This window comes from Passer montanus, unplaced genomic scaffold (genome assembly GCF_014805655.1).
Source record: "Passer montanus isolate IOZ18808 unplaced genomic scaffold, ASM1480565v1 scaffold35, whole genome shotgun sequence".
Classification (NCBI taxonomy): Eukaryota; Metazoa; Chordata; class Aves; order Passeriformes; family Passeridae; genus Passer; species Passer montanus.
Window position 1 is genome coordinate 5720989 of NW_024368263.1, and position 17311 is coordinate 5738299.

Consider the following 17311-nt stretch of genomic DNA (forward strand, 5'->3'; position numbering starts at 1 on the left):
GCTGCACAACTTGTTTTTGAAGGGACTGAATATTTATTGTTTAAGTACAACAATGCAGATTTTCTATAAAATCACTTCCTAGTCAATCTGGGCAAAACATAAGACTAACTAATATAAATAGTTTCTTGTCAGAATAATCTCCAGAAAGGTTTAATTTTAATTAGAGGACTGTTTTTTCTCTGAATTAAATGGTGGTGGGAAGTTATATGAAATTACAGTGTAAAACCACTACAATCTGAATCAATCTCCAACTTTGCTAAATCCTGTTACTGGCAGGACACCTCAGCAGACCAACACAGAGTGGGACTGCCTCAAATACCTCAGTATTTCAGGGGTTTCTCAAACAACACCGCGGAAAACATGAACAATTACAGGAAATTTCAAAGGTAGATTATGTCTTCTAGCAACTGATCTTGGTTTGTCCATGACATTTGCAGGAGAGCCTGGTTAGTAATGCTTCCCTAGAGCTCCCTCTCTATCCTGAAAATACAGGGGAGAGGAGTAATACAGCAAAGCATTTTTGGGCTAATAGCTTGTGTTTATTTAATTTTCTAAGACTGGGCAATCTATTTTTATCAACCAAAATAAAGTGTTCCCCTCTGATGCAGTTAAAGATCTGAGAACTTTTGCATGGTTTTATTGACCACACGGTGCCACAACAGTGAAAGGACACTCACATGTATCTGTGCAATAATTACTTGCATTGAGCTTTTATCCCTCAACTTGTATTTCTGAAAGCTGTTGGGAAAATGTCACTTAAAGCAGTTTCCAGTGTCATCAGTAAATGTCTTCTACACTTTAATAAACAATGCCAGAAGTCTCATGAATGTCTCTGTTTTGCAGTGCTTTTCTGAAGCACTGCTGCCTATCAGATGACATTGAGGAGTCTTATGGCAAATCCCAAACAATTCAGTGTGTACAGAAGCATCATTGTCATGAAAGTCCTTGAACTTCTCTTTAGTACCATGTCTTCAACATCATGTATTTCATCAGAAATGAAAAAATTCCTGCTTTTACTTCATTTCTTAGTAACTGAAACTCGATTTATGAGCAAAGATAAAAAGCTAGTAGATAGAACAGATTAAGTTGTAACAAAGCAGCAGGAATTTTTTTAGTATTTAGTGGCACACCAACCAAACCACTGACTATTCTGATGGCATCCTACACCCTGAAGTGTTGTGTATGAATTGTTAGAAAGAAATTGTTCATGGACTTCTGATTCATTTCCACGTATAAGGTTCTTCACAAGGATGGAGGAGTTCATTTTCTAAAGTGAAAGGAATTCTGTCACTACTAGCACTATCCACCTGGAAAGACGGGCTGTGGAAAGCCATTTTTCTACATTTTTAGTTACTGAGGTGATGTAAATTTTCTTATTTTCTTAACACTTTCATGATCTTGAACCCAGGTTGTGGCTCTGCAGAGATCCTTTGAAGACAATAAACTCTTCACATTCACTTTCATGTGGTTTGGGACCTGTTCCAACCTCTATTTCAAAGTTTGTTTTGAAATAAGAACTTACTCTGAGATAAAAAGAGAATCTTAAGTTCAATTAATTGTTGCCAGTTCTTACAATAGTTTTCACGTGCTTGAACACAGAGCAGTAAACGAGTGAGCCCTCTTGTGACTGAAGTCACCTTTTGCTCCACGAGGGACCAAACAGAAAAAGTTCTTGCCCAAGTCAGAGCACTGAGTGCTCCTCTCCTCTCCTCTCCTCTCCAGCTGCTGGACACTCAAGTGTTGACATGCTGGGACTGAACCACGTCACCCTGCTTTCAAAACTCCCTGTAAGTGGGAAAGTCCCTCTGACAGGCCTGATCTGCTCCAACACCAGCAGTGGTGACAACCACCGAACAAAGCAGCAGCTATTCGGTACTGGAACGAAAGCTGGACAGAAAATGTGATAAAACTGAAAAATACATCTCCCTCTCCCTCAAGCTTCCATCCCATGTACCAGGGGAAAGCCAAATTCTTGCAAGGTCCTACAGAAAGCTTTTTGCACTTTCTAGACTAAGCAAACAGATGTCAAACCAACTCTGGAGCATGGTAGGGGTGAGTTAGGAAGCAGGACACTATCCTGTAAATATCTCCAGTGCTCGAGAAAAGATTGAGCTTTCTATAGATATTTCCATGGGTTTCCAATTTTTTATTTTTTCTGCAGCACTACGACAGATTATGTTACTGATTCCTACATTAAAAACCTTCAATTCAGCACACACCAGCTTTAGCTTTCTGAACTGGTAACACAGCCTCTGTTAGCAAAAAAATTGTAAAATAACCTTGTTAAGAAAAAAAAAAGGAGATTGATCCTACATTATAAATATTTATTCTAGGACTCCAAGTGTTTATTTACAAGTACAGCAGTTATTAGAAACCTGTTAACATAATGTCTGCCCAGTAATTTGGTAAATTATTTAGTTCTATTCCACTTCCCCAAAATGAACATTCTGACCTGGCAGCAGGGAGATGTCCCAATCCAGTTTTGGTTGCATCATGGCCAGAATATATTTGTGAGTGGGCAGAAGTGTATAACAGGTTTCAGATGGTTCTGACCCACACTTTGCACACATATATGGAAAAAAGCCTTATAAAACTGTACCCATACACTAAATATAATGCATTTGACTTTTCTCCATATTTCACAAATACATTGTAAGATAAATTTGCCCTTTGCCCAGACTCTGGGTATTTTTAACATACAAGATAAAGATAAAGATAAAGTTGCATGTTGTCATCACTGTAATGTGCCCTCAGAGCCAATGACTGGAAAGGAGAAGTGGGAGGCTGAAACAGTGAGTAAGTCACTGCTCCACTGGAATGAGCTGGAAAAAACGGTTTCCTGCCCTGAGGCCCCACCACAAAGTTTGGGCTAACGGGCCAGTTTAAACCCATCCTCATCTGCTGCTGCAGGGACAGCCAACGAGGCTAGAGACACAAACTGTGCTCTGGAATTTGCTGAAAACAGTACTGTTCTACAACTGTTTTGTTTTGACAATGCTTATTAATTTACAATTATACACTAAGATATTATTTCTTGCGTGGGAAAAATCACTGTTTCTACAGCAGGACCTACAGACCTCAGACTTGCCCTTTAAAATCTGTATATTGAATCCCATAAATAGATAGACTCTTTATATCTTTGTCTTATCATAAGAGCCCTCTAAAATCTACAGGTTATGAGTGAGGTGTAGGAAATCAAAACCTTTTAAATTTGTTGTGGGCCATCATGTTTTTGACTGCTACAAAGAACTGAAGATCATAACAAAATTTCTGCTGGCTCTAAATGAGGATCCAAATCTGCATATATTAAATGTTCTTCTGGCAAAATACTTTGAATTAGTTCTTAAGGGAAAGCTTTTAAGGAGCTGGTGAATTAAAAAAAAAAAAAAAAAAGAGAGATGCCTTTGAACAATACAACAGGACAGAGAGAACAGGGGAACAGCCTGGCCAAGAGTACAGCTTGAGACCCTGCAGCCTTAGCATCTCAAATTCAATATTGTGTTCAATAAAACAAGCTCTTGAGTTAACAGAGGAAAGCTTTTAAGGAGCTGGTGAATTTTTAAAAATTTTAAAAAAAGATGCCTTTGAACAATACAGCAGGACAGAGAACACAGAGGAACAGCCTGCCCAAGACTACAGCTTGAAACACTGCAGCCTTAGCATCTCAAATTCAATATTGTGTTCAATAAAACAAGCTCTTGAGTTAACAGAGACATACAAGGTGAATTTTACAAAGATGTGAGGGAACAGCACAGTCTTAAAATCACACTCTTAAAGCTCACACTGAAATCAGAACTGTGAAATAAAGTCTGAGAGCATGGAGGACAGCTTTCTCCAGATTCTGCCTTGTCAACAGGTTCTCATGCCCATCTCTTTCTCTGTCCACTTGCATGTAAACACAAATCTGAAGGGCTGCCCCTCTGTACCTTTCAAAGATTCTGTAGGAAATGACAGAAGTTGGTTTATTTCCATCAATTTTGGGAAAGAGGTTTCATCCTAAGGAACCTTACTTACTGAGGATGCTGACTAAATATCCCGCTAGTGGCAAGTGCAGAAAACATGGGAGCCTGCAGGAGCCTGTGCCACTGTCACTGAGGGCTCACAGCTCCTTGTGTTGATCAGGGGGGCACCAAGAGCCTCATTCAGGCACTGATGTGAAATGTGAGCCACAGCCTTTCCAAAGGGTGCCTTCAACACCAGCTGTTTGTGCGGGGCCGCAGCACAAGCAAAGGTGCCTCTCAGAAATTACAGGGGAGGAGGAATGTGGGGTTTTCTCTACTTTCCAACCATTTGCCAGCTTTCCAAGGCCCAGGAAATGAGCAGCATTAGCTACCTGCTCACTGAAAAATCCTGAGAGCTGCCAGAGAACAAGACCCATTGCAGCCAACAGGAAATGAAGATTTTAAGCACCCTCAACAAGTAAGTCCACAGTCTCATCACATGTAACTACAGGGACACAGCTTATTTCTGACAGTGGAAAGCCCTATTCCTAACTGACCTAGTTTTTGCCTGCTTTATGGGCAGCACAACTATTCTGACTGCCTTTCTTGTCAGCACTCCACAAAGGAAGGAAACCCAAACATGTTATTGTGGTGATAATCATTGGCTCATTTACTCCACACACCTAAGATAAGCTTCAGTGCTAAATGAAAACAAGCCACACATAGCAAGATATTCATGTTTGTTTAAGCACTGCCTGATAATGAACATGGCCTTGGTTTTTTTCCCTAATGAAAATAAAATGTACCTGAATTGCCCTTTGTTAAATACCTTGCAGCTCAAGTGCAGTAATAAAATGTTCCCTTCCTGGTGAGTGCCACTGCAGTGCTCCAGGTGACCTCCACAACTTCTCAAAGCACCTGAGCTACAACACATGGTTTATCTGCTGTAATCAGGGTAAAATGGCACCTGCAAGAGCAGTGCTTGCAGTGCAGGCAGCTTCCTGCCAGGGAGTCTCTTACAGCACCAGCATGCTGCTGACAGAGTGCATCCATCTGCTGTGTTTATACACTAATATTAATAATGAATTCTGCACTTTTTGGTCTCTCCAGGGGTTCAGCACAGAAAGCTGAATGGGCTTTCATTTGTTTCCAACACTGTTTTGTCTGTTGGGCCTCCCACCCACAGGGTGACCACCAACAAATACAGATTTGCAAAAAAATAAATAAACGCCCTCCCATTACAAATTCAGTGACCAATTTATATGTACAGGCCCTTGTTCCATGTCCACTTAACTCAGGAGGCATCTTGGAACACTGACACCTACCACTAATTCTTCTGTCATTGACCCCTGTGTGTTGCTCTATTACACAGAAATAAACTGAAGAGCAATAAGTGCTTTGCAAAAATTAAGTGAGCACAACTCATGTACATAAGATGCAGAAGTTAACAGCAGAGAGGAAACAAGAAGTTCCATAAAACTAGATTATCCAGTCTGGCAGTTCTACAGAACCAACACGAGTTTTGCAACAATTCTTTTTTAAACAAGGGAAGTTCCTTGAGCAACACGTTCTGATCAAGATCATTTTCGTTACCAAAGTCTGTTAATTTCTTCTTCAAAAAAAATTTTCCATTTGCTAAATGTGGCTGCAAAGCAATGCCAGTTGTGATACCCTTCTAGAAGACGACTAGGCAGGGTATGTTTGTGTCACTGGAATGACAAAGAGACCAGCAAGTTTTTCTTAGCCTACAGCAGCACTAAATTGGGAAGCTGACAACCTGCTTTTAGGCAGGGCTGTTTAGGAAAAGGAGGGGTCTAAATTTAAACAGGAGATGGGAGAAAACCAAGATCCTTCATGAAAATACTTGGCTTAGCCTTTTCTACTCTAAGAGCTACAAAAGCCTTCTTTGCTCACTTAAAAATTGAACTTTTTGTCTGATAGATCTGCTTTCAAATACAAATGCCTTCACAAAGAAGAACAACTGCTTGGTACTGCAGACACCAGATAGGCACAATCCATTTCCCACCACTTCAGCTCACCTACTAAACTGACAGGTTTAAAAACAGAGGACAGAATGATGCAGTCACTGACTCCTTCCATTTGACCCTCTAATTTATTTCCACAAGTGAAGGTGCTACTATCACCTCTGCCATACATAATCAGAGTCCCACTAAACAAAATTTGCTTGTTTTGTTTACAAATATTAAATTTTTTATAAAGACAGAATTAGCCCTGCTCAGTGATTAAAATTACAAAATAATTGCTGGTCACTGAACGATGTTAAATTCCTTTATACAAGTGCAGTTCTTTTATTTAAAAACTCTGTGTTCCTAAATATCTGTTATGGAAAAATCCCCAAGGTTTGCATGATATGCACTGCTCCAGAGAATGCAGGGTATTCCAGAGACAGAATCATGCACTCCCTCTGCCATCAGTTCCACAAGCTGACACATCTATTCTGTTCTATGCTTGCTTATACTGCAGTCAGTCCCATAAAACATTACACCTACCAATTATACCACCACACCTTAAACATTCAGGGGAAAAAAACAAACAAAACCCCCAAAAACCTAACAAACCTCACATAAACCTGAAAAATACCTTCAAGTGAAATTATGAAAATGAACATGACTCTAGAAACACTGTAGCTTAATTCTGGAACAAGAACAAAATAAAAAAGAGAAAAGAAAGTATTTACCAGATCTTACAACAGTTGGAATTGCCAATTAATTTGACTGTTATTTCTACTGTTGAGTAGAGGCCATGAAGACACCTCCTGCTCACCTTCTTTTAAAGTCCACTTGATTGCTCCTGTCCTCTTGCTGACAGCGTGCAAACTTCCATCCAGGGTTGAAACAAACAACAGTGTTTCTGGTACAGTTACTGAGCTGGTGTTCTGGAAAAGAAAAACCAATATGATGAGTATGATTATTTACTTGTAACTGTCAAACAGTACATGGGCTAGAACATCCCTTCTTCTAAATGCACAGACTGAACAATTTTCTTGCCCCTTTGAATTCAGTGATTTTTGGTTTGGTTTGGTTAATTTGCTGTTAACACTGTGGATGTTACTGTGCTAAGTTCCTCTAGAAACAGACTGGGATATGCTTTAACTCCACCTCCATTTTCAATCTGATATCAAAATCTTGCACTAGAATTAGGAGTGACCAGAGACAGGGCTGACCTAGGAAAGGACTGACAAAAAGACCATGCAGTCAGTTATGAGGAGTGAGGGAGCTCAGAGAACCCACATATCAATGTCAAAGCCATTCTCCTCGCAGGTACACAGAACATACTCTGCCAGGTTCAGTCCCCTAGAAATGAAGAGACATTGGCTGGGTGGAACCTGGATAAATACAACTGAACAATGGCCAATACTGTGGCTGAGAGAGATGGAGCTGCAAGCATTATCAGCTGCCTCTGAGCAAGGGCAAAATATTTAGGATAGATGCAGTTTAAAGGCTGGAGAAGATCCATACTGGTAAATCTCTTAATTGTGGTTTTATACCTCATGTCTCCCAATATTGTCTTCCTGCAGTACAGAGTAAATAACACTGTTAAGGAATATGACCCATAAGGATGAGCACATCCACAGGCATCTCTGAGAAAGCAGCTGGCTGCAGGGTTCAAACCTCCATTTCCCATTCCAATTCATTTTGCCCCTGGGGAGCAGCTTGGTGCCACTGTCTTACCTCCAGCCCAAGCAAGTTTTGAGCCTGGCCCTTGCTGAAAAAGGAATTTTATTAAAAGGGTATATGACACAAACACCAAGGAGTCAGAACTATGCAATTATTGTGGGAACTAAGTCCAAGGTGTTCCATCACACAAAGCAGAACAAGCATGTTAATTTAATGCCTGCTCTTCTCTTCCTGCCTGAAGATGATCCCAGACACCCTAAGACTGACCCATTTCTGTTTTCCAGGGCTCAAGTAACTTTTCATTTGCAGGCTGTATCTGCAGTGCTCATCTGTGTGACACCTGCCAGGCTGCAAAGTTTCACAGTTAAATATAGTTCTTAACTTACCACACAAAATGAAAATGTATTCATTTTTCATAATTGTTGTCTTCAATGACTTATTGTAAAACCAATTAACCAATTACTGGTCATGTTAGAATTACCACAAAGAAAAACACTTAATTGCCAAATTAAAATACAAGGAATAACTTTCCTTGAACAGCTATATAGTGCAATCCAACTAAAGCATTATACTTTCAGGCAAAGCACAGAGCTAAAAGGATAATGTAACAAGGAGATCCTGCCACAAGCTGCATCATTTCCCTGTAAAATCCACAGCTTTTCTGATGTTCTCCCTCAAAGCCCTTCCCCCCTGGCCCCAGGTCTGTGTTTAAGCACTAGTTAGCTAGTGCTAACTAGCCAACACTCAGGTTGCACCTATAAATATTGTACATGCTTCTTTCCAGTCATAATCAGCTGGAGCACACAATTGTAAAACACACAGTGCAGGAAAAAATGGAAGTACAAGTCAACAGTACACCAACCATAGATCACAAATAATTGCTGGAAGGCCACAAAAAATGGGAGAAGTATCTTAACACATAAATATAATATTAATTAGATGACATTGTTAAATTATGTGGGCTGCACAGCCATCTGCACTTAGATAAAATATTTACATCTGGGCTTAAACTTTGCAATGTTTGTTCAAACAGGGACAGTGCATAACAGTTGCCCTATAAAAAAGCAGCTCAAGATGTTACTGATCAGAACTGAACTCACTGTACCTTTCAAGCCAACAACCTGACTGGGTGTAAGAGCAGAGGGGCTCTGTTGTAAAATTAGGAGAACTCAGTCATCTGCATTATTACTTTTCTTAAACTACTGCAGCCACTGTACCAAAGTAATTAATGAAAATTTTGTCCTTTAGGTATAGATAACTAAGGATAGTGTAGTTGATTAATCATCATTAGCCCAGTCCTCCTTAAATCAGCATTTAAGAAGCCAGATTCACTGATTCTGCAGTGAGAGGGGGAAGACACAACCCAAGCTCCACTATCACAACCCTTCAGGGCTGAAAACCATCTGATTGTAAGGCTCAGTTTGGTAAACACAGTGAAACTGCACCTAGAGTGAAACAGTAAATTGAGCAAGAAAATACAGCTGTTAAAGACAGGAAATTAAAACTATTCAAGTTCCTTTAAATTGCAGGTGGGAAATCGACACCCAGAATGTAATGGCTAGTGTTGAAGTTTAGTTGCAGCTAAAATACAACATACAGCAAATCCACAACATTGTCTGCATATACAGACTTAAGATTGCTTTCTAGGCTACTTCTTATTCTCTGTACAAGTCTTATCTTTTATCTTATCTTACAGAATCAGTATATTCTTCATAAACCATGTTCTCTTCCTGTCTTCTGATTAAGAAATAAATACATGTAACATTTTCACTAAACACTTGCCTGTAAAATAACCACCATGAGTATGGTTGGGTATCACATATCAGGAATACACAGTGTATAGAACATTACTTGTTGTAGATTGTAGATTTAACACTTTCATATTTAATATTTGAATATCTATTTATTGGGGCATCAAGGATACAGAAATTAAGGATACAGAATTAAATGTGAGCTCTGAAACTGATCAAAACATCAGTAACCAGTATTGTCTTCCAGATTGCTGGGGTTTTAGCAGGTTCCTAGGACTTCAGACCAAATAGAAAGGACAAATATGCAAAGGGTTCCTCTTCACACTGCACTCAGAGCAGGAAAACATTTCTGTACTTCCCTCCAGCCACAAGCTGAACAACAGAGAAAGAAAACCTTAGCTGAAGAAGTGTTCCTGCAAGTTTCAGTGGAAAACCAAAAGAACACCTGGCTGTTGCCTAGATAGTTCTAGATAGTCCTCAGATATTACCAAGATCATGAAATCCCAACAGCTTTTTTTAAGCTTTTCAGTGTAGGACCCTTGGCATGGGAGAGGAAAAGCGCCACTTCCAGCTGCCATCCCATGGTTCACAGGGAGATGTGCACTTTCCTGGGACGGGAAGGGCTTGTGGCACTCACAGGCACCATGAACAGCACCTGGAGAGCCACTGGGTCTCTCCAGCCAGGGAACCCACCTGCTCTGGGCCAGGTCTGCTCCCTGTGCAAGGAGTGTCCCTGGAGCGACACCAGCACGGAGGCCCTGGGACTCCTGTGACAGGGACATCCTGCCACATGCTGCATCATTTCCCTGTAAAATCCGCAGCTTTTCTGATGTTCTCCCTCAAACCCCTTCCCTGCCCCCAGGTCTATGGTTAAGTTTCACTTCTTCTGAAGGGCTTTCTTATATTCAGCTATCAAAGTCACATTGATGTGGTCACTGCAACCCCGCGTGCTGAAGATAACATCTCCTTTGGGGGAAAGACTGAATATAGGGCAGATTTCATTAGTTCTTCCCTTACTTCTAAATTTGTATTTGAACACAGATGAAATACGTTAAATGCCATTATTAAAATCATCCATTCACTCAATTTTCAAAGCACATGATATCATGCAGTTGACATTACCCAGCTCAGTAGCACACTGACCCTGGTGAAGCATTTGACCTAAATTTTAAAAAAATCCAATGACTCTGTAGATTTTGCTATGCAATATTGCTCATTTATTTTGTTCAGTATCTGCAGCAGTCACTTGGAGAAGGCTGGGGAGTCAGTATAATATGGAAACAAGGCTTTATTCTTTCAAATTTTATCAAGCAATAGATAGAAAATTGAACAGATTACTTAAATAATTACTTGTATTTCACCCAGACTGAGAAATTAAAAATACTTTCTCTTGGTTTTATTTGTGACTTTTATCAGTGGCTAGAGACTGAAGTATCAAAGTTGCAAATATTGAACAGACTTTATTTTGAACACAAAGTTTTGTAATTAATTGATTAATGGATTAATTAAAGCCTGGGATTAGCACTGCAATGAAAAACTACAAAACTGTAAAAATCTGTATGTACAAGACACACTTGTTTTCATTTTTCTGTGAAGTATGTAACAGCTTTCTCCACCACAAAAAGACATCATAATATCAGTCCTGAGACAGACTCTGTAATAACTGGTAACACAGATCCTGTCCTCCCTCCCTGCAAGGGTGAGGTCGCAACTGGTGTGATGCAATGCAAATTCTTAAGAGACTTTTATTTCATATTGCAGTTCTATTTCTAGGAAGACACATCAACTGACTCCAAGAAAAATATGTCAGCACATGAAGCAACTAAGCAAAAAGAACTTAATTTAGTGAACAAAGAAAATGAGATGGAAGGAAAACCTGGTTTGGTTCCTTCTTTCATTTCATCTGAAACTGCAACATCTATTTTAACACATACCCTCTTTGGAATTCAATAAGAGCTTCTACTGCCTTGACAGTCCATACTCATAACAATCTTCCACAACAATAGCAATGTAAGGTTAACAATTTACAATAATTTGAAATTACATGGGGACTGTTTTAGAATTAATTTTAATAATTTCATTCAAAAGACAAAATTTCAAGTTTTCATTGGATTCAAATTTGACAAAAGTTTTAAAGCTGACTGTTAATAATCCATAACAGCTTAAAATTTGTGACTAAGCAGAAAACAGCATTTTTAAGCTAGAATAGAAATATACTATCTAATAGAAAAAGAAATTATCTATACTAGTTAAGTCTCTCATAAGAATATTCCCCTCAGTCTAGATCTTTAGATAAAATGTTATAGAAATCCAAGTAAGAAAATGACTCAAAACAATTCTGAAGGACCTGGCAGTCAAGTGAAGGTCAGTGAAAGCTGTAGAACAAGTTCTGGAGTGTGTGTGTGGTGCAGTTCAGTGTCAAGGGTGATAACATCTTCTTTCACCCCAACAGCTCAGATTTTTCTAAAGGTTAGCAAAGCAATGCCTCAGTTTGTTTTATTGTGTTAGAAGAAAACAGATTCCAATAGCAATAATTTTTTCTGTTAGTTCATCTGCTTAACAGCACCATTTTTGAAACGAAGGTCACCAGGAAGGCCCAAATTGCACTGAAGTTAGTGGGAAAAGCAGACAGAAAACCAGGCCACTGAGTTCCTTGAGGTTACAACTCTGCAACCCAGAAACACATTCTGCTGTGGGGGTGATACCACAAGAGGTTCTTCAATAAGAATAAAGAACAGGAAAACACTTCCCGGTGACCCCGGATGGATGACAGTGTGTGCTGATTTCAAGAACTGTTACCGATTTCATAGAGATAATTGTGTGCTCATGAGTAAACAGAACTGTGCCATGTCTTAGCAGGGAAGTAATAATTTTCTTTTCTGAGTCTGCAGTAGGAATACATATACACCAAACTTAATGTGTTGGACTGATGGATGATAAACAATGGATGGTTTGCTAACTATAACAGCCCTCTAATTTCTTTGATAATGCCTGGCTTACCAAACCAAAATGTTGACAAGATACAAATTAACACTCAAGGAAAAAAAAAAAAACAACCCTCACTCCATACTCAGTCTCATAAACATAAGGCTGTGCATTCACATTTTACTCAAAAACTATTAAAAACCAGCTTCAGCATTGACAGCACCAGACACCATCCTCACAACAACAACAAAAGGCCTATGCCATAATTGATGCTACTGGAACCACAGCTGGTAAACCAATAAGGACGCAAAGCAAAATATTTTTAGGCATTAGCACACACTGCAAGCACTTGGCATATTCATCACAGATAGGCTGTGAATCATTACCCTGGTTTTGACAGCTATCTCATTACACTGCCAGGCTACAGGCTAAAACTCCTTGTGCATGATAAAACCAGGCCATGAAGAAAGTCTTTGTAAACTTCAGTAAACTGCTGGGGGGAGTTTTCCAGTATAACTAATAATGAAGTTAAGATATGAAAGAGAGTTGACAAAAATACGTTTTATCTTCTTTAGAAGGCAAAATCAAATCGACAGATCTTTTAATCTTAAACTGAATTCTGACACGTCTTTGTTAGCATTTCCCATCACGCTGTAACCCAGTTCAGTGAGTTCCCATTCACACACCACCCCTCCATGCAGTGGAAACACCGAGCAGCACGGGAGGTCCGCTCCAGCTCCCTGCCTGGGCTCACCTTGGAGTGGTCTCTCCACCAGGAACTTCCAGCTGAGCTTTCACATTTGATTCTCTGTGTATCCCAAATGTATTTTAATACCCACAAGAACACCAACAATCCCAATGACAGCAGAGTTATAAACACATGAATTTACACTCCAGGACAGAGTTGTCAATGATAATTTAGGTGTGCAAGACAAATTCACATTTCCCTCCCCCACCAAAAAACCCTCTAAACCCTATTACACTATTTTTTGGAGCAACTAAGGAGATCTGCAACTCAAATAAAAAGTATTAATTAACTCAGTGCTTGAATATGTCCTCTGTAAACCTTCTGCTGTCTCACATGGGTTTTCACACCTATCAGTTCCCTGGCCAAACACCTCATGCTGAGATAAAGAACACACCAGAAGGAACAACACCTGGCTGAGGCCGGGGTTTTTCCATGTCAGGTGCTGCCTACACAGTGTAACCCAGCACTGAAACCCGTCCCACGGCTGCAGGAGGGGACAGACCCATGTTCCAAATGCCACTTTAATCCAGAGAGGTTCGTCTTTTTCAGTTGCACCGACTCCACGTTAAAAGATAAACAAACACAGTTTGGAACATCCCAGGGCTCATGAAAACAAGGGATTTTTCACTCTAAAGAGAGCTGTGAATCGTTACTGTGTAATATTAATGGCAACTGTCATTTACTGACAGCTCTACTGCATTTCTCATTGCTCTGAGATTTCACCTTCTTAATGTGCTCCCATTCAGTGGAGGCCAGTTCCAAGAGCTGTAAACTGTGTCACCAAAACAGCAAGAAACAGCATTTTCCTGTCTGTAAAGAACAGTCAGGAAAGGACGACCTTGTATGGACTTATACAAACCAAAAAAAAAACAATATTAGGGATGGGATATTAGGTAACAAAGAGTACATTTTTCAGCCAAAGAATTTACAAAAGAGCAGATCACCACCACTACTCTGAGAAGAAATCTACAGAAAAAACAGTCTGAAAAATCTTTAGGCAACCTCATGTTTTCAAGTTACCTCAACACTGAAATTGTATGCCAGTCCTTCTCATGGGAGTTTATTATTCAAGTGACATGAATAGTTTTAAATAAGCCTCCACAGTTAAATGGGTTATTCACAGGTGAGATGACTGGGACTAAGTTCACAGGAATGAAAACTAGTTCTGAAAAGCAATTGAACTACAGAAGAGATTTCAACTTGGAAATCATGGTGAGGATCTACAGCTCACAGAGCAAAAAGACCAGGGTAAGAGCCAGGAAAAGGAACAGAAATGGAGAACTCACTGATCTGAGGTGAGATGGCAGAGCAGGGAAGCCAAGGGAAGAGGGAAATCTAGAGAAAAAAATGGGTTGAATTCTACTAGGTCATGAGTCCAGTCTTTTGTGATTATGCAAGTAAAATTTTATAAAATTTAGCAATAATCTGTTGATTTCAAAAATATTTTAGGTATTTAAAAATATTTCTTAATGTTCTTATTCAGGGCTGTTTTAAAAACTCAGTGAGTTGCAAATCAGTATTTTCCTTGCAAAATCTGAAACCCAAACCTGTGAGCACCATGGAAAAGACCTCAGTCCAGCCTTACAGTCCAGTCTAAGACAAACACATTAGCACTCTACAATAAAGATTGTAAAGTAATTTTTGTTGACAGTGTGCGTTTAATTTTTTCCAGTTTCCTAATGAAGTAACAAGACTAGGTATGTTGCCAGCTTAACTGCTAATGTGTTTACTTTACTTCTGAAGAAGGGGAGTGGAGTTATTATATCGCAGGTGAAAAACAAAGCCTTCAGCTTTGCTTAACCTGAACTAGAACCCCATTTATTACAGCAGCGTTTTCAGGTAACAATATCCATCAAAGAACATAACCTAAAGCTTTCTTGTGCTACGCTTGACCATATTGGAAGCAGTGAATGCCAGATGGCCTTTTCATTGTCTCCTGATCTGGAGAACCTGCTAACAAGCACACCTTTCAGAAGTGAATTTTTGAAGTTAGCTATCCATCTCAGTACACATACAACAGGCAGCACCCACTGTAAAGTACACTGTTTAAAATTATTACCTCTGTAAAAATAATCTGCTCAGCATTCCATCTGCTTTGCACCAGTTTCCCTATTCCATGCACTTTTATTGCTCCACCTATTGCAATACCTTATAACCAACCTGGTTATTTCTTAAGAGGTTTTGTAGGGCAGTGACTCGTGCACTTTGTCTTCCACCTTTGAATTTAAAACTGCGGGTTTGGATCCCAACCAACCACATGTACCTTAATGCACATTGCTGCATTTGCTCTGGAAACAGAATGATCAAAATGCCATGACAGTATAGAAGGTATGTAGGCAGTCACAAGTATTTGGTTATCAATACAAATACAGTGTGTGGGTTTTTTTCCAGAAAAGAAACAACCCCCCTTACTTATTAAGGGATACAGCAGCCCTTCTAGCATGTCTCACTGGTTCCCGACCCATCTACACAGTTTCAGTCACAAAAGTTTCTTTGTACTACTGTTTCAAAAGTTTCTCTGTGCTACTTTTTACAACTGCCTCGTGAGAAATTAATTGTATTCTTATATTTCGAGGATTATGATATACACGTCCAGGTTACACGCCAGGTGGGGCACACTGCAGGTCCACGGCTGTGGGGCTGGGACAGCCTGTGGGGCTGCAGCCCCTCGCCCGCGCACACAGGGCACACGGCGTTAGTGGACAGGAGGTGTGCTGGCTCTGCGGGCACCGCCGGGCTGCGGGCACCCCCGGCAAGCTTCGCTATCCGCGGCGGGACCCCCCCAGCTCCCCTCCCGCGGCCCTCCCCGTGCCCCGGCTGCCCCCGCCCTTCTCCGGCCCAGCGGGCCCGGGCTTACCGCGAGCCTCGGCGGCAGCAGCAGCAGCGCGGCCAGGCTGAGCAGGAGGCGGCGGAGCGGCTCCATGCCTGCACCGCGGGGCCGCTCCCCCCGCACGGCGCTGCCTCCGGAGCGGCGCGTCCGGCGCTCCCCGCGGCGGGCGGGGCGGGCTCAGGGACCGCCCGGCCGGGGCTCGCACGGCACCCGCGGGCCCGGGCACCGCGCTCAGGGACCGCCCGGCCGGGGCTCGCACGTCACCCGCGGGCCCGGGCACCGCGCTCAGGGACCGCCCGGCCGGGGCACGCATGGCACCCGCGGGCCCGGGCACCGCGCTCAGGGACTTCCTGAGAGCTGTCCCGGGGCTTCGCGCTGCCGCCGGAGCCTCCCCGTTCGTGTGAGCCCCGGCCGACCCGGGGCTCGGCTGGCAGCCCCATGGGGAACCGCGGGGTGCGGTGGCAGCTGGGTAGTGCTGCTTTGTTTTTGTTAAAAAATACCTAAATCCGGGCAGCACCAGCCTCCCTCCCCCCGAATAACCGGGTGGTCAGGCGTTGGCAGGGGCTGCCCAAGGGAAGTGGTGGAGTCGCCGCCGTACCGGAGGGGTTTGAGGCATCTGGACCTGGCACTGAATGGTATTTAATGGTTTGGGGGCTACATTGGCAGTGCTGGGTAGACAATTGGACTTCATGATGTTAAAGGTCTCTTCCAGCCTTGATGACTCTGTGATTCTTGTTTTCCTACTGATTTTGTGCTTTCAGAAAAGATCATTCCAAATGCATTTAGCACATCTCCTGCCTTTGACAGACTTAGTTAACCGTGGGCCTTGCAAGGCCTTAAATAAAAAACATTAAAAAACCCAACATGCCCCTTTGAACAAAAAAAAAACCAAAAAAAACAGGTCCAGGCTTCTCCGAACAGATAAAAATAAACACAAAAAGTATTGAACCAAATGGAAGAAGCTTTAAACAGAAGAGAGTAAATTTAGAGTGCCTGGCAAAGGCCCAGTGTTCAGCCACCTATTTATATAACAAAGCCACTTTGTCCTTGTACATATTGTTTGCTTTTTTACGGTGATATCACTAATGGAGCTGCAGGGCACACGGAGTTCTGGGCATGCCATATGCACACACGAGCTCCCACAGTGAGCGTGCCTTTGATGGTGGGCAGCAGACATAATAATTACCCAGAATCACAGAATATCCTGCCCTGGAAGGGACCGAGGATCATCCAGTTCAACTCCTGCACAGGACAGCCCAGCAATCCCACACTGCCTCAGAGCCTTGTCCAAATGATGATCTGACCTGTAAGTCTGAATACATAAAAATATGCTGGAGCTACAAACACACTGATTCCTGTTCTCTGATGTTTCTTTATGGGGCCTTGACTTTTATGAATTTGTGCCTTGTGAGAACAAGCATACCCCTAAACACATTGTGTGTGCCCTGGCAGCAGCACCCTGCTACAGTAGAGGAGGA

The 17311-nt window shown here is 41.5% G+C and overlaps 1 protein-coding gene across 1 annotated transcript in view; it reads right to left on the minus strand.

Annotated features, from left to right (window-relative positions):
* ERN1 (endoplasmic reticulum to nucleus signaling 1) overlaps positions 1–16016 on the minus strand; it is a 32210-nt gene extending 16194 nt beyond the window's left edge. The window contains exons 1-2 of the mRNA XM_039715957.1: positions 15861–16016; positions 6726–6837 (exon numbers count right to left, since the gene is read on the minus strand). Of these exons, the coding sequence (XP_039571891.1) occupies positions 6726–6837; positions 15861–15926 (178 nt within the window). The 5' untranslated portion in view covers positions 15927–16016. The remainder of the gene's footprint in view (positions 1–6725; positions 6838–15860) is intronic.
* Between the last annotated feature and the right edge of the window lie 1295 nt (positions 16017–17311).